The sequence below is a fragment of the Sarcophilus harrisii genome, chromosome 2 (assembly GCF_902635505.1).
Source record: "Sarcophilus harrisii chromosome 2, mSarHar1.11, whole genome shotgun sequence".
Taxonomy (NCBI): Eukaryota; Metazoa; Chordata; class Mammalia; order Dasyuromorphia; family Dasyuridae; genus Sarcophilus; species Sarcophilus harrisii.
In genome coordinates, this window is record NC_045427.1 from 494,201,975 (window position 1) to 494,228,663 (window position 26,689).

The 26,689-nt window shown below is 39.7% G+C and overlaps 1 protein-coding gene across 2 annotated transcripts in view; it reads right to left on the reverse strand.

Moving 5' to 3' along the window:
• SLC7A8 (solute carrier family 7 member 8) overlaps positions 1 to 26,689 on the reverse strand; it is a 77,833-nt gene that overhangs the window by 12,972 nt on the left and 38,172 nt on the right. Inside the window, exons 1-4 of one of the 2 annotated variants that reach the window (XM_023499319.2) lie at positions 19,267 to 19,366; positions 4,698 to 4,823; positions 3,030 to 3,183; positions 1,797 to 1,920 (exon numbers count right to left, since the gene is read on the reverse strand). In XM_023499319.2, coding sequence (XP_023355087.1) covers positions 1,797 to 1,920; positions 3,030 to 3,183; positions 4,698 to 4,722 — 303 coding nt within the window. In that variant the 5' untranslated portion in view covers positions 4,723 to 4,823; positions 19,267 to 19,366. Of the gene's footprint in view, positions 1 to 1,796; positions 1,921 to 3,029; positions 3,184 to 4,697; positions 4,824 to 19,266; positions 19,367 to 26,689 lie in introns of those variants that run through there. The other variant, XM_003755838.4, reaches the window with a different exon arrangement.

Genomic DNA, 26,689 nt, shown 5'->3' on the forward strand with positions numbered 1-26,689 from the left:
TTCAACTTCAGTGACTTCTTAACTTCAATTTCTTCAACTACAAAAATGGGGATAATAAGAACACTCACTTCCCAGGTTGTTATGAAATCAAATGAGATCATAATGCAAAGTACTTAGTACAATGCCTGACCCATAACAGGTGCCATATAAACGCTGGTTATTATTATTACTGCTATTGTCAGCTGAATCATATTTATAAAGTGACTTCATTTAAAAAAATAAATTCCTTTCCACCCCCTGAGAAAAAGAACTAGGCAACTGTCACTGTCACAGGGGCCCACTCCTGTCAGAGTATATAGTACTAGCAACTGTAACATGCTAGTAATGAGCTCATCCTTACCAGACCTGCAGGGCTTTGTCCCAGAGGCCCAGGAGAAATCCAGAGTTGAACAGAATCACAGCCAAGGGGTTAGAAAATATTACAGTGAGAAAAGACTGAGATCCATAGGGTAAAAAAAAGACATTGCAGGTTGTATACAGATGGTCTTTAATTGAAGGATTATAGAGAGACCTTGGTGACAAGGTCATTCTCCAGTCCTGGGATGGAGGACTTGGATGAGAACACAGCAAGATTTTCGAAACAATGAGCATTGTTAAAGATTGGAATATTGAATTAGTGGCCCTCCTTTCCTGAAAGGTCTTTTAGAGATAAAGGCAGATTCTATCTAAAGAATGCTATATAACCTCTAACCCTGCTTAAATCTTAGGATCTTCCAAACAAAAAGCACTTTCTCTTACATGCTTGTGCTCACCAAGTGTCTCACACTTATCCATGATGTTAAAATAGAGGTGAAGGAACAGTCTTTCTAGAAGAAATAACACAAGTATTGGGGAAGATGTCATGTCTACCTTCTGAGTTTATTCTTCAATGCGAGCTCCCTTGTGCTCTTGTTTTATTCACATAATGACAGAGTTGGAAGGGAGCTAGATGTCCCAGAGTTTAAATCTGGCCCTAAGACACTTACTAGCTGCATGGCCCTGAGCAAAAGTTATTAAACTTTTCTGTGGCTCAGTTTCCTCATCTGCAAAAATGAGCTGGAGAAGGAAACGGCAAAACGCTTCTTGCCAGAAAACAAAATGGAGTGACAGAGTCAGACACCCTGAAAAATGACATCAACAGTAATGAAATGGGGATAGTATAGCACCCATCTCCCAAAGTTGTGAAGACAGAGGGAAATAATATTTATAAAACACCTAGCTGCCTAAAGCAACCTTGCATCCAGAACTCTTGCTGCTCCCCTCAATCACATCCTCTGTCACTGTTAAGAGCTAGAACAGAAGTTTGGTCGATGGTCATCTTCTCCCCTTCCCACAGGCAAGGACACTGATGACACTCAAGACAGGGCCCCCAAGTGGGCAGGGCCTGACCCAGGCGCCAATCCCCGGCTCTATCACTAGATGGCAGATGCCCCCGCTTACCCATAGCCATGCTCAGAGGGGTTTGGGGCAATGTTCAGGCTCTGTGGTCCCCGTGGTATTTAACCACTTTGCTGATACTGGCAAAAGAAGCTAACGAGTTGGGGGGAGAGGGGAGAGAAAGTTAGGAGAGACCCTGGAACTCTGCTCTTGTAAACTTCTGCTTGCTGGCTTTTAAGAGCCATAACATGTAAGCAGCAGCAGCATTTCCCAATTGGGAACTGAAGGGAAGGACTGCCTTATGGAGGCTCCTGCCCATATGACTCAGATCGCTGGGAAAAGTGCTCAGAGATTCACTTCTCAGCCAAACTTCCTTCAGACCGCCTTGTTCAGAGGATCTGCGGCCCCAGAGGGAGCTTCAGAAAGATGGGAGTCCTTACCACAGCAACAGCGTTGGAAGCCAGCAGCTCCTGGGGGGACATGGCAGTGACATAAGCAATGTTGGCAAAGACATACACAAACGTGACCAGTGGGATGGAGATGTAAATAGCTCGAGGAAGGTTTCTGAAAAGTGAAATGAGATGAAAAGGGGAAGGTCACTAGGTGCAGAAACTCATCATCCATACCCCCCCATCCACCCTACCCCCAGATAGCTGAAGGTGGAATAAAGGTGTCCTTATCTGGGACTCTAGTACCCTTTTAAGGCTTCAAGTTTACAGTCTGTCCTTGGGGAAAATATTCAAAGTTAATCAAGTCATTTGGAAATGAATTCTGCTTCAGTCTGGGCAGACTGCCTAGACAAAAATGAAACAGCTTGGAGAGATGTATTCCAAACCTACTGTTGATACAAAGAAGTTTATCCCTTGTTCCCTTTTCCAGGATGCTCTACACCCCCACATCTCCTGGGTAGAGATGTTCCTGTTTGGAGACAGGTAGATGAATCAGGAACCTCCCAGAGCTAATATAGCTTAATAGTTTTATGCTTTTTATTTTTTTAAATAAAATTTTCTGTCACCTGCATTTCCCAATATATTCTTTACGTCCCTTCTTCCAGATAGCCATCCTTTAGGATGATGAATAATAAAAAGAGAAAAACTTTGCAAGCAAAGAAGCCAACTCTGACATTCTATGCAAATTTTAGTAATGACCGGTTTTTTCCACAGTTCTTTTTCTTTCTGATCTGTATTACTGACACTTTGGGCAATTTTTAACCTGACTCTGATAAAAATATCTGAACAATTTTTTTCCTATACTGCCAGGAAACTCAGATATAGAGCTGGAAGAGAAGCTAAAGATCATCTGGTCCAATCTCTTCATTTTGCCAAAGAGGGAGCTGATGCTCAGAAAGGTGTATGATTTGCCCGGTCACATAAGTAGCAATAGCACATGCACCTGTGTACACACGTGCGCGTGCGCACACACACACACACACACAAAGTGTATAAAGTGCTTTCTTTAGAATAGTCCTGTGAGACAGGCGGTGTACATATAATTTAACTCATCTGACAAAATTAAGAAAACTGAGGCTGGTGAGTGTTAGAACCAGGATTTGAAGTCCAGATCTCCTGACTGACCAAACTCCTTGGAAAAGAGGGGAAATGCAAACTCTTCAGCAGAAGGTACAGTGTCCATTCAAAGGTATGGAAAACAAGGTGGGGTTTATCCTTACTCACTTGTAGGGATCAACTAGTTCCTCTGTCACATAATTAAGGAAGTTCCAGCCTCCATAGGCAAAGGAGCCCTGAAGAAAAGCCAGTGCGATGAGACCGATGTCTGGTTTTTGGAAACTATCAAATGCGTTTTTGGGTTCTAACCAGAAGTACTGTCCTGTGAAGACAAGGGACCAGAAGTTGTTAATAAGAGTGTCCCACCCCTCAGTCCCAATTGCCGAGGTCTGACACCTGGCCCCACAGTCAAAGTCCTTCATGAAGTGTCAGACTCACAGGTGAGTAAGAAATGTTCAAGGAAACAGTTCAAAGGATATCATTTTAAAACCTGAACCCTGAACCTGAGTTTGAAATTCAAAAGACATATCCAAATGTTTTTGTTCTTAAACTATGCAGAGATACTTTAGATGCTTTTAGATAGAAAGGACAAAGGCCAGGGAAGGCAGGGTAATTAAGATAGGGGAAAGGGTAGGGTAAAAATGGCATATCTTTTACAAGAATTGCACCTGTTTAACCTATGAATTCTGGCAGTCTAGAGGGGAGGAGGAGGAGAAAAATTTGCAATACAAAAAATTTCCAAATGGATTTTTCATTTTGCCCTCTTCTCTGAATTTCCAATATGGAAAATTTATTCATTCTAAAATTCTCAATACATCTTGTACTATTCCTCATGATTACATCATGTTAGTTTTTCTTGTCCTTTTTGTTAAATTTTAAAAAATGTTTTCTTATGTATTTTTTAACCTTGTCTCAGTCAATCAATAAGCCTACCATGAACACTATGCTAAGCACAGTCTCTTCTGTAAATTTGGCTTTGTCCACTATATGACATCCCTATTATTGTTCTGCCCCCAGGCAATGGGTCCCTCAGTAAAGATTACTGGCAGATTGGATGGAGTGACCATGTTTTTGCTCATACTCTTTGGAAAGCACAGATCATACCTACATAATAAGCGGCACTTGGGTCTAAAACCTAGGTCCTCTGATGTCAAATCCAGGATCCTTTTCTATCATACCTCGATTTATATAAAATGATACATAATCGATCTTTTCTCATATTTAGAAAATGCATTAATGAAGAAACAAATGATCCTATTTTAGAAAACTATTATGCAAAGAACCTAGTTGAGATTTCCAGAGTTAAAGATCAAGCCCTATTCCTGGGGTTTGGGCTGTGACCGAAATCTCCCCCATATGTCATCTGACTTTGACTATAAAGCAGTGATATTAGGCAGAACTTGGCGGTGCCATAAGTCCCATGGAAACCAAACAGAGAATCCAGGAAGAGAAAGAAATAAATCTAATGGAGAATGTTGGCACAAGACCCAAGAATGTACCCCTCAGGATTGTAAAGGTTATAAAAAACTGGAAAGCTAAATTAAAAACAAAAAGGTGTTCTTGGATAGGGGAGTCAATTCAATTAAGCAACACTGATTAGTGCTTATAGGTAGCAAGGAGCCATATTAGGGAGTCCCACAGAAAGGACGCCGAGGGTTAAGATATAGTGCGAGATGTCTAGAAAATGAATTTGAATACTTTTAATGCTTGCATTGAAGCAAGAGGAATCAGTTCCACATAGAAACTGATTACAGTGCCTATATACAGGTGTGTTGTGTGTGTGTGTGTGTGTGTGTTATATGTATGCATGAAACACGGATGTTTGCTCCGTCTCACCTTTGCAGATCTGCACAATTCCCATCACAATAATCAGGCCCAAGGCCAAGAGCTTTCCAGCTGTGAAGATGTCCTGCACTCGGGTGGCCCATCGCACACTTGCACAGTTGATCCATGTAAGAAACACTGAAATGACACCCCACATGCATGCACAATTAGAGACATTAATTTCAGGCCTTACAGAGATTTGCACATTCCCATTATACAAAGACACAAAGATACAATAAGCCTTGGAATGGGTAGAATGATTTTAGTGAGTAATGAAAAAAAGTCTACTTTGAGCCAAGTACCCAGAAATTATGGCTTCCCAAATGAGTCCTATAAATTAGCACTAGTTACTTTCATTCATAGATGCAAGCAAGGATCCAGAGGTGGGCAAATATGGGCACCAACTTAAGAGGATTCACAATTTAGGATGTCTAGCTGCTTTACATATGATCTCAGAACCCCATTGGCTAACATAGAGACCTAGAGGGTATCTTCCATCTCCCAGAATGGTTAGGAATCCCCTTAGTAATGTGGCCTTTCCACAGTAATGTGGAAGGAAGATGAAGAAAATGTCATTTGGTAGTAGAAGACCAATTTAGACCTTTACAATTTACTATCTGTGAGATACTGAGCAAGTCACTAAACTTCTCTAGGCCTCAGTTTCCATATCAGAAAAATGAAGGGAATGGTCTAGATTGTCTGTAAGGTCTCTTCCAGCCCTGACATTGTATGGCTGAGAAAAAAGCATCTTCTGATTCATATGCATAGGAACACGACATTTAGATCTGGAAGGGACTCTTAGACAGCATATAACCTAAAAGTCCATCCTTTTTGTAAGGAGGGCAACTCATTTATTTTTTACACCCACTAGGGATCCTATGATGGTTCAAAAACATGCTTGAGAATGGGTCAGATATAACCCTGAAGTCTTTTCCCTTAAAAAAAAGAGATCAGGAATTTAAAATGTTGTGGGACTCAGGGGACCTCAGGCATGTATACACTGACCTATTGTTGGTTGAGGACACTGTTGGAGCTCCTTTTTGGGAAAAAGCAATACTTTCAGCCCAGTCCCCTCAGACAACAATCATCTTGAAGCATCTTCTGTGAAGATGCAGATCTACTTTTGTAGATTCTACACTCACAGCCACCAAAGAACCAGAAAAGAGAAGGCTTGCCATCAGTCCTTGACACTGTCAAATAGTTCAACACAGAAGTTGACAGCATTTTACGAGTGGAAATGATAATAAATAAGTTTTACCATCTATTTGGCCACCACACCTAAAGACAATGGGATCCTTCCATTTAATTTGCAGCTGAAACCTTTCATTTGACTTGTCCTCCCCATTACAAGCAGGGACTGACATATTTTTTCTATTTGAATCTCCAGTGCTTTAGCACAAAACTTTGCACAGTCTTTATTCATTCCTTAAGCTTTAACCTTGGCACTGACCCCAGTAAAAGGAAGTGGTCATTTTGCATAAAATGATGGTAACAAAAAATACATACTCATATGTTCTTTTTATTTTCAAATGCTTTCTCATCTGATTTCATTTTCACATTATCCCAACAAGAGAAAAGCATTTTAAGTATTACTGTGTCCACTTTATAGCTGAAGAAACCAAATTATGGAATGGCCCAACATCATAAAGACAGGAATGACCATGTCAAAAACAGAGCCTGTACCTCCAGATTTTCAACCGAACTGAACGACTCCCTCTGATTCCGTTCTCTACCTCCTAAACTTTGCTTAGGTATTAGGACATGGAAGCAACAGCAGTAGCAGCTTTTATGCTAGTTACTGGCAATACTTATTTAGCACCGATATTTCATTTTTTAATTGGCAGATACAATCCTTAACCTTTTACTCTGTCAATGTCAGGCTTGACATTATACTGTATCATTTGCCCTCCCCCTTCCCAGCAGCTCCCAGTTAGCTCATCAGCTTCTCTTCCTCCACTCAAACCCACCAAACTGATGGAGTAGACACATGAATGGTATGTGTGCATTTGTTGACAGTTTTGAACTGAGCAAAACAGTTTCCTGTGTTGTCTTTGACACCCCAGTCTCACCTCTCAGATCCCAACCTACAACAGAACATCAGATTTCTGTGAAATGACTAGCAACCTCTGATTATTTTTTATGGAACAAAATGAACTAGGGCAAATCAAGTCTTCAAAAGCAGAAATCCTTGACACCCTGTGGATAAGCTGTTCCACAAGATAATGTCTTGTGTAAGCAGAATAAAAACATGTTGTCAGAAAGGGTATTCTGAGGGACTGAACAGAGAATATTTTCTAAAGACTCTAGCATTTCACATGCTGTGAGATAAGCGCACATTTGTTTTAATCTTAATGCAATTCAAAAATCATTTTTCACTGGACCCCAATGGCTAAGTCAAGAGAAGGTCGGATGCTGCATGATGACAGTTAAAAGGAATTCTGAATTCAGCTACATTAGTGATGGAAAGATCAAGGGAAGTGGCTTAGGAGGGAAGATTAAAGGACAAAATTGGGTTGCTGAGGAACAAATGAGGATTATCAATTAAGGGCATAAGAGACCTATGGGAGAGAAATAAGGATGGAAGATGGAGAGCAAAAAGGAGAGGGTAGATGAGGTCTGGGAGACTAAAGTAAGGGACAGAAATTATCATAGGACCATCTATTTAAAGATAAAAGGGACCTTAGGGATCACAGAATCCAACCCTCTTATTTTTAGAAGTTCAAAATGATGAAGAAACAGAGGCCGAGAAGTGAAATGCTGCACAGATCTGGTAAATTTCAGAGGTAAAAACCAAGTCCTGCTGCAATATGAACTGCCTACAGGGGAGAGAAAAGGAAGGAAAAAAAGGATGAAGAATAGGAGGAAGAAAACAGATAGAGGGAAAGCAAAACAAAAAGGAAGAGAGGTAGGGGAGCCCAAAGGGAGGGGTAGAAATATACCGAATAGAAACAAGAAAGCAGAGAAACATAGGATGGAAGATTTCAGAAGCTAAAGGAAGATAGAGAGGAAGGAGAGGAAGAGATGTGGCTATCAGAGGGAAGGAAGGAAGATGATAGGAATATATGGAAATGAATTGGGAAAAGGGAGTGGAAAACTGTTGGGAGTAAAAACATGAGCTCTTTGGAATGGGAAAACATGCCTGGGTTTAAATGTTAGTGCAAAGGTTTCATACTATTCATTCCATAGGAAAGGGTCGAAGAGAATAAGCATTTATAAAACACCTACACTATGTGGCAGGCAATAGTTAATTATTATCTCATTTGATTCTCACAGCAATTTTGAAAGGCAAGTGCTATCATTATCCCCCAACTACCAAAAAAAATAAGTTGAAAGCAAATTATTATTCCTTCAGTAAGGTGTCCTTAAAAGATATTTATTGTGTGAATGTAATGGGATATTATTCTTCTATACAAAAATGATGAGCAGGCTGATTTCAGAAAAGCCTGGAGAGACTTACATGAACTGATGCTGAGAGAAGTGAGCAAAACCAAGAGAATATTGTACATAACAGCAACAAGGTTATGTGTGATGATCAACTATGGTGGACTTAGATCTTTTCAACAATGAGGTGATTTAAGGAGATTTTAATAAACTTGTGATAGAAAGAACCATCTACCTACATCCAGAGAGAGAACTATGGAGAATAAGTGTGGATCACAACAAGAGTATTTTCACCCTTCTTGTTTTTTTTCCTTTTTAATTCTCTCCTCCTCCACTTTGAACTGATATATATATATATATAATATTTTTTTTTGTGCAGCATGATAAATGTGAAAATATATTTGGAAGAATTGCACATATTTAACCTATATTGAATTACTCACTGTCTAAGAGAGGGAGAAAAGGAAGAATGTGGGAGATACAGGATTTTGTAAGAGTGGATGTTGAAAAGATCTTGGCAGTACATGTATCTTGAAAAATAAAAAGCAATTATTTTTTAAAAAAGATAAATAAAAAAAATAAAAAAACCTCTTTTTTAAAAAAGAGTTGGAAACAACTCTGAGGTACTACTTCATATCTTACCAGACTGGCTAAGAAGACAAATGCTGTAGAGGCAGGTATCCTAGTCTAGTATACTATTGGTTGAGCTATGAACTGGCCCAACCATTCTGAGAGCAACTTACGAATGATAACTCATGGCTTATAAAACTTAGTATATTCTTTTTCCAAGCAATATACCTACCTCCCTTATCTAAAACACAAAGAGATCAAAGAAAAAGGAAAAGAACTGGTATGTACAAAAATATTTCCAGCAGCTATTTTTGTGGTGGCAAAGAATTCGATTTCTATCAATTGGGAAATATCTGAGGATGCCAAGTTATGGCCTAGGAATGTAATGGAATACTATTGTACTATAAATAAGGATGAAAGGAACTATTTCAGAGAAAAACGAACACTGGTATAATTGATGCAAAGTGAAGTGAGAAGAACAAGAAGAACAATTTATACAAATAACAGCAATGTTGTGAAAAACTTAGTAACTGGATCAACACAATAGCCCATCATAATTCCAAAGGACACTTTCTTCATTACTAAAGACAAAGCCATGGCTAATATCTGAATTTGCTTTATTTGACTACACATATTTTGTAATGGATTTCTTTTTTCTTAGCTTTTCAATGAGGGAGAGAACTGAGACATGAAAATAGAATAAAAAATTTTCAAAGGGTAAATGCGATGGGGAATAACAAAAAGATTCACCAACAAAAAGTCTTAACCTGGGGCCATGAACTTGTTTTTATTTTTTTAAAAATGTTAATAACTCTATTTAAATATAATGATTTCCTTTGTTTTTTATATGTATTTCATTTTGTGCATCTAACAATATTATTCTGGGATGGGGTCCCTTAAACCTCATCAGATTGACAAAAGGGTCCATAACACACACAAAATGTCTTCCCTGGGGATAATGAAAGACCTCTGTAGGGTAAAACAATTCATCAAAATAAGCTATGGTGAGCTCTAAAGGGACTCCTAGTTCTCTATTCCCATATCACTTCAATCTCAAGGACTTTAGTTAAGCTAACAACCCGTGCCCCCCAACTAACCTTTCATCTTTAAATGGATTAGTTTGAAAGAAATGAAAAAAACAAACAAAAAAAACGGGGCGGGGAAGGAAGGACAGCCAGTCTAGGGCTGTTGTGACACCTCCTGTCCCCAAGAGCTGTATTCCTCTAAGTCTTGACCCTTCACACTGGAGCAGAGGATATCAGCATGTGATTGAAGGGGAAGGAAAGAGCAGAAAAGACTAGACTGGCAGGATTACAGAGGACTGAAACCTGAGCCACCTCCCCAGAGAGGAAAGGTTAGTAGTCACAGGCACAAATCAGCAGGATTCCTGCCAATGTAGGGGTCACCCAAGATCCCTTTCTGTGACTGATGACCATTCTCCCCACCCCCTTCCATTTAGCACCTGATGCAGAATTCCAGAGCCCGCTGTTTTTTCTTGGATTGTTCTTAGGTTTGTCAAAGGGATTTCTTGTGTCTCAGTGCCTGCATAGGCAGGCTATCTCCATGCCTGAGATGAAATTTATTTGGGACTCCTGACCTTGCAAGTAGCCAGAACAGCATGGGGACACTGGCAGGATTTCATATCTAAGGAAAACAACTTAATGCATTAATTAATGCATATTACATAAGGCAGTATTATGTAATATCAAAACTTTGTTTCAGCAATCTCAAAAGAATGGAGGGTGGGTGGAATTAGACCCTAATTCTTGGTGACTTCCCAAAACATTTGTTCTCACACTTTCTCTCTCTCTTACCTTCTGTTTCCATGGTGAGGAGATGGAAGAAAGCCAAAGATGGAAGATGACAAAAGACCTCAGGAGGATGCTGAATCCAAGAGTGTATTTACTTAATTAACTCATTTAGAAAAACTTAAAGAGTCAAGGTGACAGAAAAGAATAAAGCAAGCAGAAATAAGGAAACTTAGAGCCTTCAAATTCAATGCCCCTTAGAGCTATGGAGGAATCTGTACTTTAGGAGAGTATTTTTTGGTCTTTTCTTTATGGGAGGTTCTATGGAGTAAAATGGAAAAACTTAAGAGACTACAATGGCTTGACTGATGACTGCATATCCTGCTACCAGATGGCTTGCTGGGGAGCTAGGAGGAAGAATTAACTAGAGAAATCTTCCCCTTATGAGGGCTCCTCTTATCCCTTATATTTGGCTACTTCATGACCTAGCTATGATGGAAGCATCCCCTCATTCCACTTCAAGTCAACCTCAGTTATGAAGAACACAATGATATCAGACTATACATATATGGCCAGGTATCTGGAATCAAAATCAGAATATGGGAGAGAGATCTCTCTTTATGAGAATATTAAAAGAAAACAAAACCCAAAAAAACCCATCAATAAGAACTGGAGAGAAGAGTCATCCTGTCTTGGGACTAGCAGAAAATCTAGGTGATGAAGTGAAGGCAGCATAGTATAAATGGGAGACCATGTATAGTTCTACCCTATTTGGTAACAGAAAACCTACAGAATATCCTGGATTTGCCATTTCTTACCTGTATGACCCCAGGCAAGAGTTTCAGCATCCTCATTTGCTAAATGTAGAGTAGACAAGATCATCTCTAATGTTCAAAATGCTATGTATCTAATATCCTAGCTTCTATTTTTTTTTTTTTGGGGGGGGGGGGGATTCACAAACTTGAGTTATACTTAACTTTTTGCTGCTCCTCAGTTCCCACCTTCTGTCAGTGGCCAAATGTTGTCTATTCTACTTTCACGACAACTCCCCCATCCATCTCCTCCATACTCACAGTCTCCCACCCAGCTTCTAGTTTTTCCTTTCCAAACTAATCTTCCATGAAGATTCCAAATGAATGTTCCCAGAGGACAGAGCATGTCACCCTCCCGCACAGAGTTCCCCTTATTCCCTCATGTCTCTGAGATTCCAACTCTTAGAGAAGACATTTAAAGCTCTTCAGAACTAGTTCCAACTTCTTTCCAGCCATGTTTGTTTTATATTAGACCCTGCCTTCACCTTACACTGCCCTACTAGCCACTCCCCATTTACTCATTCTATCTCTGCCTTGACACCTCAGCACAAGCTGACCCTTTATACCGGAATAACTGCCACCGTTTTTTGGAATTCTTAACTTATTTTAATATAGTCTTATGTTAGTGCCTTTCCAGTTGTTAATATTTCCACTGCTTCTTCTTAAGTAGCTATATCCTTAAATCCCTAAACATGGGTGTTTCCCAAGACCTTTCCATGAGTTCCCTTCTTCTCTCTCTCTTCCATTTCTCAATCATTTTCATCGACTACCATGACTACCATTACCTATATTCTGAGAATGATAGGGCCAGCCCTCTTGTCTCTCCTTAGCTCCAGAATGGCACTTCCAGCTTCTTAATGGACATTCTGAATCAGCTGTCTCACAGACACAGAGATATCAACGTTTCCAAACCCTTCCTTCTTTCCAAACTGTGGATTACTATTGAGGACACCATTCTCCTCCTAACTGCTCAGACCCACAATCTTTCCATCATCCTTGACATTTCACTTTATCTCACAGCCAAACCTTTATTAAATCTTGCCATATTTACTTCTGAAACATTATTTGTATTCATTTCCTTCTCTGCCCTCATACAGGGCACTTTTCCCTCTCACATGAACTATTCAAATAGCCTTCTATAATTGGTCTCAGCGTCTCAGTGTCCCCCAGACCAATCCCTTCTCTCTGAGGCTGTTCTAAATTGTAGGTCAGAGGGAAGTCATGGGAACCTTCAGGCAATGAAGAGAACCTGGCTTTGAATCCTGGCCCTTCTTCATGTAACCCAACTGACTTAAAGTCACTTGTGTTCTTTAGGCCTCAGTTTCCTTATCCAATAAATAAAGATGTTTGTTGGATCTGTAATATGAGCCTGACTGAACGAAGAGGACATCTGACTCTAAGTCAGTGTCCCTGTAACCTTATGATGCTCTACAAGAGCAATGGGAAGGGTGATGTCATCAATGTACTGTCCTATATTTGGCAATTTTCCCCACAACATGGCAGCTTTAATTTCCAGGTTTCCACACCGCTGCTAACTCTTTCATGGTGTAATTCAATCCAGCAGCAAACAGGCTTGTCCTATAATAACCTTGGCCTGTCTCATTCCACTTCTTTTTCTCCTTTGGAGTGAAACTACATACAAACAGACACAAGCTCCAGCCTTCACCTGGAGACCATCCCGTCCTTCTGGGTCATATTCCAGAGACTCCAGAGAAATACAAACTCACAGAGGTAAACACAGACACATATGTAGGCTTCTTTTGACAGTAAGGATCCCATGAAGTTAAAACTTATGCCCTGTCTGTTCTTTATCCCAACATATTCATTAGAGTTTTTTTTTTTTTAATTAAGGAACTTTTGGGGAAGTTGAGAGATAAATACACAGGTCCCAAGTCTAAACTTTCCCCCCTAAAAAAATATGCAGCCAGTGATATTCAGGTAGGCCTGGGAAGCACTGCTGATCAAACCTAGTTAGAGCCCAAAAGGTCTGGCTAGGACAGCCAGACTGACTCAGCATGGATTTTGTTATACTGGAGAAGAAATCTAGAGATTTCAGAAAGAATGGAGAAATACTGAGTGACTGGAAGGTGACTTAAAATACCAATCATGTGGATCAGGCCATCCTCAGCAACGAGATCAACCAAATCATTTCTAATGGAGCAGTAAGGAACTGAACTAGCTATACCCAGAAAAAGAACTCTGGGAGATGACTAAAAACCATTACATTGAATTCCCAATCCCTATATTTATGCACACCTGCATTTTTGACTTCCTTCACAAGCTAATTGTACAATATTTCAGAGTCTGATTCTTTTTGTACAGCAAAATAATGTTTTGGTCATGTATACTTATTGTGTATCTAATTTATATTTTAATATATTTTACATCTACTGGTCATCCTGCCATCTAGGGGAGGGGGTGGGGGGGTAAGAGGTGAAAAATTGGAACAAGAGGTTTGGCAATTGTTAATGCTGTAAAGTTACCCATGTATATATCCTGTAAATAAAAGGCTATTAAATAAAAAATAAATAAATAAAATAAAATACCAATCATGCAAATTACACGTGAAATAAGGAAATTCACAATCATTCCATTTTTTTCAAAGTGAATCATCAATAGAGAGAAACAAGATAGCAAATAAAGGAAAACTGAAGGAGATACAGGCTCCTATTCTTCCATACTTGCCCCATTGGGTAGGGCCTTGCAATCCTAACAGCCTCCCTGTGAATCTTCCCCTCCACCAGGGGCATCCAAGGGGAGGGTGGATAAAGTGCTAGGCCCAATCTGAAGACTCAAATCTAGCTGTATGAGCCTGGATAAATCACCTAATCCTGTTTGCCTCAGTTTCCTCTTCTGTAAAATGAGTAGGAGAAGGCAACGACAAGCCACTGCAGTACCTCTGACATAAAATGGAGTCACAAATAGTCCGACATGACCATGTAGGCGCACCTATCCCACATGCACAGCATTCACACACATTTACCAGGTGGGCAGTTTCTCTTTTTCTTGGTACAATGGGAAGGTGTAAACACCCCACCCCTACAAGATCCTTTCTCTTCCTGGAAATTAGGAAAGGAAGCAATTAGACCCACTCAGATTAGATCCAAGGTCCTCTAACTTGGAAGTCAACTCTTCTCTACAGCAGCTTGCTGATAGCTATTGCCGCCTTTCCATTCTACCTGCCAATGCCACGGTGTCTATTTACCGAAGTAGCTCTGTTCACTTGTTTTGTTTTTTCCCCAAAAGGGACAAAGAAGGGTGGCAAAGAAGGCGTAGGAAGGGTTGTTTTGCTCCTTGGGGGGAAGGCAAGAGGCCTAACCCAGAACTCAGGGGAAATTCACAGTAACTGGAGGCCTGGAGGAATCAACCTGATTCCTATAGCTACTGCAAACTCAGAAGCCTCACCTGCTTTATGGCTTGAGGGAGAAAAGATAGTATGTTTGGGTCAATTCACAAACCTAGCCATTTCCTCCAATGTCTTGTGCCTTCTTTCCGTCATTTCCACCCCCATCCCTATTTACTTCAACCTCTTACCCTGAGATGTTATTTCTCCAACACTAATCTATGGCGAATGAGTCCCTTCCAGCTAAACTCAATAGGTCCTTGTAATATTTATCAGGTCAGCTGCACAGAAACTGGGGAACTGGGCAATGGCACTAGAGGCTGTTTTCTAACTCTGCTTCTATTTCTGACTGATCTTAGGCAAGTCACATGCTTGGTAAGCCATTGCCAACACCCCCACCCAAATAAAGTTTCTAACTGCAATTTATGGACAGGCTACTGGGCAAATGAGGGCAAATTCCCCAGACTTTGTATAAGCCTGTTCTTTACTCTAAGTCAGAGGTGCTTACATAGGGCCAATGACCTTGTATTTTTTTTTTTTTAATCTTAATAAATGTATTTCAATATAATTCATTTCATCTTAAAATCCTTATAGTTTGTTTTTGCATATTTAAAGTATTATTCTGAAACGTGATCCACAGGGCTTCACCAGACACTAATAAGAGAGTCCATGATATGATGTAAAATGTATATATATGAGCCTGTTAGCTCAGTATTACTTTAGAGAAATGGGCTGAGCATAAAGCTAGGAAGGGATACGCTGAATTTATTAGAGGCATCGAAGAAACAGATAAAGGTGGTTTCTTGGACAAACATGGCATGCTAGAAAGCAGCAATCAAACTCTGGATTGCTACTCTGATTTGAAGTTTTTCAGAAATGGGATAGGACCATTTGGATAGGAGTCTAGTTTGATTTAATGAGAAGAGCAAAGGTTAGAAGAATGGACCAGAGAGGTAACTGATTTAACCCACTGCTGGATGTTGGGTTAGAGCAATGAAGGAAACAAAATCTTGTGACAGCCCATCACAACTCACTTAACTAGACTCATGGATTTCCCTTATCTTCCCCCACACTCTAGCCCTTTTTGCTTTCTCCACACTTGTGGCTTTAGCCCTCAAGGGCCACCACCTAGGCTCTGGGACCTTGCACTCATTTCATTTCAAACCTCTCAGCAAAGCAGGAAGTGAGATATTGATGTAACTTATAGTTAGGAAATATGAATTGGATATGCTTCAATACTCTTGCCCACTTAAAAAATATTTTTTTTTTCCCCTGAAAAAGAGAGAGAGAGAGAGAGAGAGAGAGAGAGAGAGAGAGAAGAGTTGTTTCCCTTCCTTGAAAGCCTTCCCTCCCACCGGCCCCTCTGCTAACATCACAATCCTGTGGTCCCCAGAACTCTGGGAACTCTATTTGTATTTCTTGGTATCTCTGGCATCAGTCCCTTCACAGGAGCAGGCTGCGGGGTGGCCTGGGGGGAAGCTTGTTTTCCTTTCCCAAATCCTGGCCCTTCTCTCTTCTTCCAGATAAGTGAAAACAGGCAGAGAGAAACAAAAGAAAAAAGAAAAGGAAAAAAATAGCCAGAAAAGCCAGGGACAGATGGGTAAGAGAGGAGGAGATATAGTTGGGGGAGGGGAGCCAGGGGGAAAAGGAGGGGGGAAACACAAAACAACATGAGGTGGGGCAAAGGGTGACAGGGAGGACAGGAAGGTTGAAGTAGGAGGGGGGAGGAGAAAGAGACTGCTTGAAGTAGAGAAAAAAGAGAGGTGGAATGCAATCGTTAAAGGAAATGGGCTGGGGGGCTGTCAGCTGACACCATCTTCTACAAACTAGAACACCCTGTTCTTCTCTGGGAGTACCAAAACAAGTAACTTCTTGGGAGACATCCCCTACCCCTCTAAAACAAAATTTACTTAGGGTAATGAGCCAAAAAGAACTCGTTCCTAGTCTACATTTCCCCCCCTTTTCTGGGCAACTTGAGAGAACTTGGAATAAATTTCAGGAGCATTAATAATGATAATAATAGCATTTTTATATATTTTTATTTAGCACTGTAAAGCAATTTACATACATCATTTTATCCTGATCTTTCTAATAACTGTGGAAGGGAGGTGCTATTATTATCCCCATTTTACAGATAAGGAAAGTAAGTTCAAGAATTACACAACAATATGTATCTGGATGGCATTTGAACTGAGAGCTTCCTGACACCAAATTCACCACTCTATTCAATCAGCCACCTAGCTGCCAATGATTACCAGCCTTTTCAAAGACCCCCCTTTTTACTGTCAAAATATTTATATTACCTTTCCCCACCAGGATAGCCATCATACTATTAAGTATACTGAAAGTAATCCTCTTGCTCCTCCATATCCAATATGTTGCTAAAGCCTAAGTGGTTGTAACCCAGGTCCCCTGACACTGCCCCTATTCTGGCACGGATCCTTACTACCTGTGCTGGACTTCTGCAATAGCTGGCTGCTATAGACCCCAATAACTTCCTATCATTCCCAAGATCAATATAAAATTCCCTCTTTGGCATTTAAGCCTTCATAATCTAGCTCCCCCCTATCTTTCCTGTCTTCTTACACCTTTCTTCCCCCACCACGTACTCTTCTATGCAGTGACGCTGGCCTCCTGGCTATTTCTCAAACAAAACACTTCATGTCCCAGCTCTGGGCATTTTTCTCTGGCTTTCTTCCATGCCGACAATGTCCTCTTTCCTCATCTCTGCCTCAACGGCTTCCTTTAAGCACCGACCAAAGATCCCACCAGCTATTGGAAAACTTTCCCAACTAGAATTCTACTGCTTTCCTTTTTTAAAAAAATACATATTGCTTTATGAATTACTTTGGGAGAGAAAAATCAGAACCAGAGGGAAAAATCATGGGAGAGGAAAAAAAGAGGTAGCTATAGCATATGTTGATTTACATTCAATTTCTATTGTTCTTTTTCTAGATGCAGCTGGTGTTTTCTAATCTTGGTTTATTGGGATTTCTTTGGAAGCCTTCCTTTTAATAATTTCCCATTTAGCTCATTTACTTGGTAGCTCCCCCCGCCTCCCACCAAGAGTGCAAGGGCTTTGACCATAACACCGACTGCCCGACATGCCAGGATAGGACCCTTGACCAATAACGGAGGACTTGCAAAGGCCCAAAGCCTACAAAATTGGGAGCGCAGAGGCGCTGCGGTACAGTAGGGCGAGCGCTAGATTTGGCATCCCAAGTGTCTGGGTCCAAAGCCAGGCCCTCTGTGGCTCGAGGTAGGCAACCACCTTGCCATGTGGAGAGACGGGGGCTAGGTTAGATGAGGTCCTGCCTCCTGCTCCTGTCTGCCTGCAAGCTGCAGAGGCTCTCTCCTGGGGCCACAATGGGCAGTAGGGTGGGAAGGGGTGTGTCCACGGGAGCCACAGCCATAGGCCGGAGTGCTCTTCCTGGAACAGCCTCCAGCTCTTAGAAGGAGTTGGGCAGGAGATTCTAATTGTGGAACTGCCTCCTTGGCACACCCCTGCGTGATGTCAGGGAGCCTCTTGAAAGCCGGGAGATAACCGATACCAGCAGCCAAAGAAAATACCAAGACTAGTTTGACTTTGAAAGCTCAGATAAGATTCTTTTCTCTCTAGATTAGGCCACTCAGTCAGAACAGGCTGTGTCACCACACCTACAGAGGAACTGAAAAAAGTGCAATAGAAGATGGTAGGTCCCAGAAAGCTTCCATTCAGTTCTTAAACTTTTATATAATTATTTCTAATGAAGTATTTACTTTCTCTCCCTCTCACTACTAAAAAAACAAGGCAACAATAAGAAACTCTGGTTAACAGGTACAGGCAAACAAAACAAATCCTGCATTGGTCAGGCCCCCAAAATGTTCGTCTTTGCATCTTGAGTCTGTCAGGAGACAGATGACATTTTGCATCATGGGTGCTCTGTACTGATCACACTTCTTAAATCAAAGTTGTATTTGCTTTTTACAATTGTACAACTTGTTCCCCTGGACATTTAACAGTACCAACCCATACACAGGTCTTTCCAATCTCTGAAATATCCTATTTGCAATTTCTGATGGCGCAATAGTATTCCATAACATTCACCATTCAATTAGTTTCTGACTTCAGTTCCTGGAACTAAAAAGGTTAGAAAAATCACATGGGGGACTTCACAGATATCCTTAGAAACTTAATGCAAAGCTTTCACCCTTTTAATGTCACATGTCCATGGAGGAGCTCAATTTTCAAAGAAATTCCACTTGCCCTAATGACAACTTCGCTTCTAAATATTCATCACAAAGCAAAATAACTGCTTACATTTATAGTTGGTCTTTTAAGGTCTGTAGTGTTCTACTGTGTAACAACTATATCAAATTACCTAGCAGTTTTGAAAAAAGGAAAGGGAAGGCAAAAAATTTGCAACTTGTAAAAATGAATGCTAAATAGAGCACAACTCTGAATTCAGGAGAACTTGAGTTCAAATCAAACCTCAGACACCCAACACTTCCTCCCTATGTGACCCTGGGCAAGTCACTTAACCCCAATTATGTTGCCCTCTCCCCCCCCTCAAAAAAATGAATGCTAAAAAATTTTTCTAGATATGGGAATAGATAACTGGGGGAAAGGATAAGATACTATTTAATAGGGTCTACAGTGCTTTCCTTTTAACTACTCAATTTAAGGAACATTTAAGGAGTGACTCCTAACTTTTCCTAAAATCAAACCGAATGGAGAAGCGGAGTACCTGGCTATCTGAATGCTCGCCCTTGTTCCCCATATGTAACTTGTGGTCGTGGCCACTCTCTCTTCCAGTGTTCAGGGCTTACGCCTTTCTCTCTCTCTCCCATCCTGTTCTCACAGTGCCAGCTGCCTGGGTAAGAGATTCTGCTGAATCACCAGCCTGTACTTGGATCAGCCAAGAAGTCTAAACACAGTGCTCAGCATTTCCCAAGAGCTAAGCACTTCTCTTTTTCTCTTTTAGTCAGAAGTTGCCTCTGACCATGGAAAGGAGGACAAAAAACAAGAAACAAACAAAAAAGAAATGAAAAGCCAAAGGCAGTCAGAGCTCAGTAGAGGCTTCCTTGATAGGTAATTGTTTTCCCAGATGGGCCACGCAAATTCTTGGATAAATTTAGATTCATTCCCCAATCCTTGCAGACCATCTATGGTCAACCAGGTTCTGAATGAAGAGAGACCAAGACAGGTACATAAAGTAAGGCTTTGGTTTAGAGATGTCTCAATCTGGGGGTCCATAAATGTGATTTTTAAAAAATTGTTTTTAAATAACTGCACTTTACAATAATGAATTTTCTTTGAATTCCTATGTATTTTATTTTATACACTTAAAAATTATGAGGATTACTAACAAAAACCATATGATCATCTCAATAGATGCAGAAAAAGCATTTGATAAAATCCAACATTCATTCCTAATAAAAACACTTGAGAGGATAGGAATAAATGGACGTTTTCTTAAAATAGTCAGGAGCATATATTTAAAAGTGTCAGTAAGCATCATATGCAATGGGGAAAAACTGGAGCCTTTCCCAGTAAGATATGGAGTGAAGCAAGGTTGCCCACTATCACCATTATTATTCAGTATTGCATTAGAAACACTGGCCTTGGCAATAAGAGTCGAAAAAGAGATTAAAGGAATTAGAGTAAACAATGAGGAAACCAAACAATCACTCTTTGCAGATGATATGATGCTATACTTAGAGAACTCCAGAGATTCTACTAAAAAGGTATTAGAAATAATTCATAACTTTTGCAAAGTCGCAGGATACAAAATAAATCCCCATAAATCCTCAGCATTTTTATACATCACCAACAAAATCCAACAGCAAGAGATACAAAGAGAAATTCCATTCAAAATAACTGTCGACAGCATAAAATATTTGGGAATCTATCTACCAAAGGAAAGTCAGGAATTATATGAGCAAAATTACAAAAAACTTTTTACACAAATAAAGTCAGACTTAAATAATTGGAAAAATATTAAGTGCTCTTGGATAGGCCGAGTGAATATAATAAAGATGACAATACTCCCTAAACTAATCTATTTATTTAGTGCTATACCAATCAGACTTCCAAGAAAATATTTTAATGATCTAGGAAGAATAAAAGGTCGAGAATCTCAAGGAAATTAATGAACAAAAAAATCAAATGAAGGTGGCTTAGCTGTACCTGATCTAAAACTATATTATAAAGCAGCAGTCACCAAAACCATTTGGTATTGGCTAAGAAATAGATTAGTTGATCAGTGGAATAGGTTAGGTTTACAAGACAGAACAGTCAACTATAGCAATCTAGTGTTTGACAAATCTAAAGATCCTAACTTTTGGGATAAGAATTCATTATTTGACAAAAACTGCTGAGAATAACTGGAAATTAGCATGGCAGAAATTAGGCATGAACCCACACTTAACACCGTATACCAAGATAAGATCAAAATGGGTCCATGATTTAGGCATAAAGAACAAGATTATAAATAAATTAGAGAACATAGGATAGTTTATCTCTCAGACTTGTGGAGGAGGAAGAAATTTGTGACCAAAGATGAACTAGAGATCATTATCGATCACAAAATAGAAAATTTTGATTATATCAAATTAAAAAGCCTTTGTATAAACAAAACTAATGCAAACAAGATTAGAAGGGAAGCAACAAACTGGGAAAACATCTTCACAGTTAAAGGTTCTGATAAAGGCCTCATTTCCAAAATATATAGAGAATTGACTCCAATTTATAAGAAATCAAGCCATTCTCCAATTGATAAATGGTCAAAGGATATGAACAGACAATTTTCAGATGATGAAATTGAAACTATTACTACTCATTATGAAAGAGTGTTCCAAATAACTATTGATCAGACAAATGATAATTAAGACAACTCTGAGATACCACTACACACCTGTCAGATTGGCTAAGATGACAGGAAAAAATAATGGTGAATGTTGGAGGGGATGCAGGAAAATGGGACACCAATGCATTGTTGGTGGAGTTGTGAACAAATCCAACCATTCTGGAGAGTAATCTGGAATTATGCCCAAAAAGTTATCAAACTGTGCATACCCTTTGATCCAGCAGTGTTTCTACTGGGCTTATACCCCAAGGAGATACTAAAGAAGGGAAAGGGACCTGTATGTGCCAAAATGTTTGTGGCAGCCCTGTTTGTAGTGGCTAGAAACTGGAAAATGAATGGATGCCCATCAATTGGAGAATGGTTGGGTAAATTGTTGTATATGAATGTTATGGAATATTATTGTTCTGTAAGAAATGACCAGCAGGATGAATACAGAGAGGCTTGGAGAGACTTACATGAACTGATGCTAAGTGAAATGAGCAGAACCAGGAGATTATATAATCAACAACGATACTGTATGAGGATGTATTCTGATGGAAGTGGGTCTCTTTGACAAAGAGAAGACTTAACTCAGTTTCAATTGATCAAGGATGGACAGAAGCAGCTACACCCAAAGAAAGAACACTGGGAAATGAATGTAAACTGCTTGCATTTTTGTTTTTCTTCTTGGGTTATTTTTACCTTCTGAATCCAATTCTCCCTGTGCAACAAGAGAACTGTTTAGTTCTGCACACATACATTGTATCTAGGATATACTGTGACATACTTAACATATATAGGACTGCTTGCCCTCTGGGGGAGGGGGTGGAAGGAGGGAGGGGAAAAATCAGAACAGAAGTGAGTGCAAGGGATAATGTTGTAAAAAATTACCCTGGCATGGATTCTGTCAATAAAAAGTTATTATAATAAAAAAAAATTATGAGGATTGTCTAAGGGGTCCATGACCATCCCATAAGTTAATAACTCCTGGTCTAAACTGACTTCTGAAGGATAGCTCTGAACTTTTGGTCATTCCTAATCCTAGTTGGCATGAAGAATCAGAGAATGTAAGTTCAAAGAGTCCTCTCAGATCCTCAGCAACGAGATCAACCAAATCATTTCTAATGGAGCAGTAATGAACTGAACCAGCTATGCCCAGAAAAAGAACTCTGGGAGATGACTAAAAACCATTACATTGAATTCCTAGTCCCTATATTTATGCACACCTGAATTTTTGATTTCCTTCACAAGCTAATTGTACAATATTTCAGAGTCTGATTCTTTTTCTACAGCAAAATAACGTTTTGGTCAGGTATACTTATTGTGTATCTAATTTATATTTTAATATATTTAACATCTACTGGTCATCCTGCCATCTAGGGGAGGGGGTGGGGGGGGGGTAAGAGGTGAAAAATTGGAACAAGAGGTTTGGCAATTGTTAATGCTGTAAAGTTACCCATGTATATATCCTGTAAATAAAAGGCTATTAAATAAAAAAAAAGAAAAAGAAAAAAAAAACAAAAACAAAAACAAAGAGTCCTCTCAGGATTCTGAAATCCCAGAAATCCCTCTGTGACATCCTGAAGAAATGGTCATCCAACCTAAGTTCAGATGGTGAGGAATAGAGATGATCTCCCAAAACAGCACATTCTACTGTTGGAACTCCTTTAACTCAAGAACTAATTTTTTGTAATCTTTTTATGACTTCTCCTATTAACTCAGGAAGTAATTCTGTACCTTGCGAAAATTTTTCTTTCTGCAACCTTCACCCTGTTATTCTCAAATCATGTCTGACTGTGAGCCTGTGTGAGGTTTTCTTGGCAAAGATAGTGGAGTGACTTGCCATTTCCTTTTCCCACTCACTTTATAGATAAGGAAAGGGAAGCAAACAGGATTAAGTGAATTGCCCAGCCACTCCATTGGTAAATGTGAGGCCAGATTTGAATCTTTCTGACTCAGAGCCCTAAGCCCCATCCACTGTGCCATCTAGCTGCCCCTTCTATAGTACTCCTTGACTACTGTCTGGGGCAAAGTCAAATAAACTTAACTCTTCTTCCACTGACAACTCTTTAATATTTATTTGAAGGCAGCTATTGTATCTCAAACTGCTTCCAGTGACCCAAGACTTTCCAGTGTGTCTCCTCCAGGTAAGTATCCCTTTCCTTGAATTGATTCTTAGAGATTACTGAGTATTAGTGGTGGAAAAGATCTTAGAAATTCTTCTTCATTCCAGACTGACTCTGCACCCTGCTTCTGAATAGGTACTTAGCCCTTTCAGGTTCCTTTTGTTTATAATCTCCCATTGGAATATAATCACTTTAAAGGCAGGTGCTGTCTTTCTTTTAGCTTATATTTGTATACTTAGTATACCTTCTCAAAGGTTACCTGCCTGCTAGTCTGGGGGATTCCTGGGATGTTACTCAGTTACAAGATCAATGGCAAGGTTTAGATAATGCATCTAAAATTATTCTGTGCTGGTACCTTCCCCCTACCCAGGGGTTCGACTGTCCTCTGTAACTCATGCCTGTGATCAGTTTTTGGTGAAGGCAGAACAAGGTCTGTTGGTTAAAGGTTGTTTCCTGGCTCCATCAGGAGAGACAATATAGTCCTTAGGTGCCAACAGGAAAAAAGGGGAACCCAGATGTCCAAGAAGGAAGCAAAGAACAAACAGTTAAAGGAAAGAGCAAGAACATAACTAAACAGAAGTTAAGTCACACACAAAGAAATACCAGTTTTTCAGGCAGTTGAAGAACCCAACAAGACAGACAAAAGAAATGTAGCTGATGTTTCAGGTCCTTTAACTAAGACTACAAACTCTACGCTTAAAACAGGGAGGGAGGAAGAAGGAAGTGGACTAAGAAAAGGTTGTAGTTTAATCCATAGTCAGAGGAACTTCTATCATAGAATCTGGAGGTGATTACCCAATTTAGGAAAACTGGATATGGCATCTATTTTTTGTATCTGTAATTGCCAACCAGCATGTTTTAATAATAGGGTTAGGGTTAGGAAACACTGGGCTTCAAACAAGAAGACCTAAGGGCAGTAGTTCTGGCTATGTGACCTTGAATGAAACAATCCCTTCTGAGTCTCAGTTTTCTTATCTGTAAAATGGGAAGGAAGAAAAAAAAAAAGTCCACCTTTATGTCAGTTAATTATTACCTGTATGAAGCAATAAACTGGGAAAATATTTTTACAGTCAAAGGTTCTGATAAAGGCCTCATTTCCAAAATATATAGAGAATTGACTCAAATTTATAAAAAAATCAAGCCATTCTCCAATTGATAAATGGTCAAAGGATATGAACAGACAATTCTCAGATGAAGAAATTGAAACTATTTCTAGTCATATGAAAAGATGCTCCAAGTCATTATTAATCAGAGAAATGAAAATTAAGACAACTCTGAGATACCACTACACACCTGTCAGATTGGCTAGGATGACAGGGAAAGATAATGCGGAATGTTGGAGGGGATGTGGGAAAACTGGGACACTAATACGTTGTTGGTGGAATTGTGAACACATCCAGCCATTCTGGAAAGCAATTTGGAACTATGTTCAAAAAGTTATCAAACTGTGCATACCCTTTGATCCAGCAGTGTTTCTACTGGGCTTATATCCCAAAGAGATACTAAAGAAGGGAAAGGGACCTGTTTGTGCCAAAGTGTTTGTGGCAACCCTATTTGTAGTGGCTAGAAACTGGAAAATGGAATGGATGCCCATCAACTGGATGGTTGAGTTGGGTAAATTGTGGTATATGAATATTATGGAATATTACTGTTCTGTAAGAAATGACCAACAGGATGATTTCAGAAAGGCCTGGAGAGACTTACACGAACTGATGCTGAGTGAAATGAGCAGGACCAGGAGATCATTATATACTTCAACAACAATACTAGATGATGACCAGTTCTGATGGACCTGGCCATCCTCAGCAACGAGATCAACCAAATCATTTCCAATGGAGCAGTAATGAACTGAACTAGCTATGCCCAGAAAAAGAACTCTGGGAGATGACTAAAAACCATTACATTGAATTCCCAATCCCTATATCTATGCCCACCTGCATTCTTGATTTCCTTCACAAGCTAATTGTACAATATTTCAGAGTCTGATTCTTTTTGTACAGCAAAATAACGTTTTGGTCATGTATACTTATTGTGTATCTAATTTATATTTTAATATATTTAATATCTACTGGTCATCCTGCCATCTAGGGGAGGGGGTGGGGGGGATAAGAGGTGAAAAATTGGAACAAGAGGTTTGGCAACTGTCAGTGCTATAAAGTTACCCATACATATAACCTGTAAATAAAAGGCTATTAAATAAAAAGAAAAAAGGAAAAAAAATTTATTATCTGTATGACTCTTATCTTTTCTCTCCATTTCCCAGAATTGGAAAATTAGTGCGTTGAATTAGAGGATATTGAAGGTGTAGATCTATGGTCTAGTAATCCTTTTCAGTTAAATAAAGTAATTTTTAAAGTTCTAAACAGGTGCAGGGTATTAGGATACTTATGGTTATACCATCTTTAAGTATATAAAATCCCCATCTAGGTTGGCCTGCCCTTTGACCCTTGAGTGTAGGCTGACATCACACTCATTTTTTGGAGCCCAATATAGTTATCCATAGAATGCTCTTGGCACAGGTGACAGGGGAGAGAGAAGCAAGAGGGACTCAGGAATTTTAAGGAGAAACAAAAGCAAGAATGGGATTAAGAGACAGAGAAAAAGGTTTTGCACATTTGGGTTAGGTGATTAATACTTAAGTGATATACAAAACAGAATCCTCCTTATTATCTATTAAATTTTTCTAACAAGTGTTCAGGAGTTAATCTGTTGTGCAATTGCAATACAGATCAAGGTCAGAAATTATACATGAGAAACGAAATCCTGTTCCTTTGCCACCAGATCAGGGAAAGTGACAAGGAGGACATTTGAAACCAAGGAAAGCTAGCCCTTCTAGAATCTCAGGGAAAATGATGAAAACCTAAATAGAAACATTTATTTCCCTTGGGCCTTTTGTTAGTTAAGCTTGGAGAGAACCTGTTCAGAAGGAGAAAAGCGGGAAGAGGGAGGAAAAACAAATCAGTCAGAGGGACTTGGAGACAACTAGTGACCCTGGGAGCAAGGAAGGAGCCCAGGAGTTGCATTAACTCACTTTGCAGGATCAGCATGTTCCCGAATACAGAAGTAGACAAACAGATCAAGGAAAGGGGTGGGGGTGGGGTGCCCACTGGGAGCAGGAAAAGAGGGAGAGAAGGGATTACCCAGGACAATGACTTCTTCCTTTTTCTGTGGCTACCACTTCAGGTTTATTATGACCA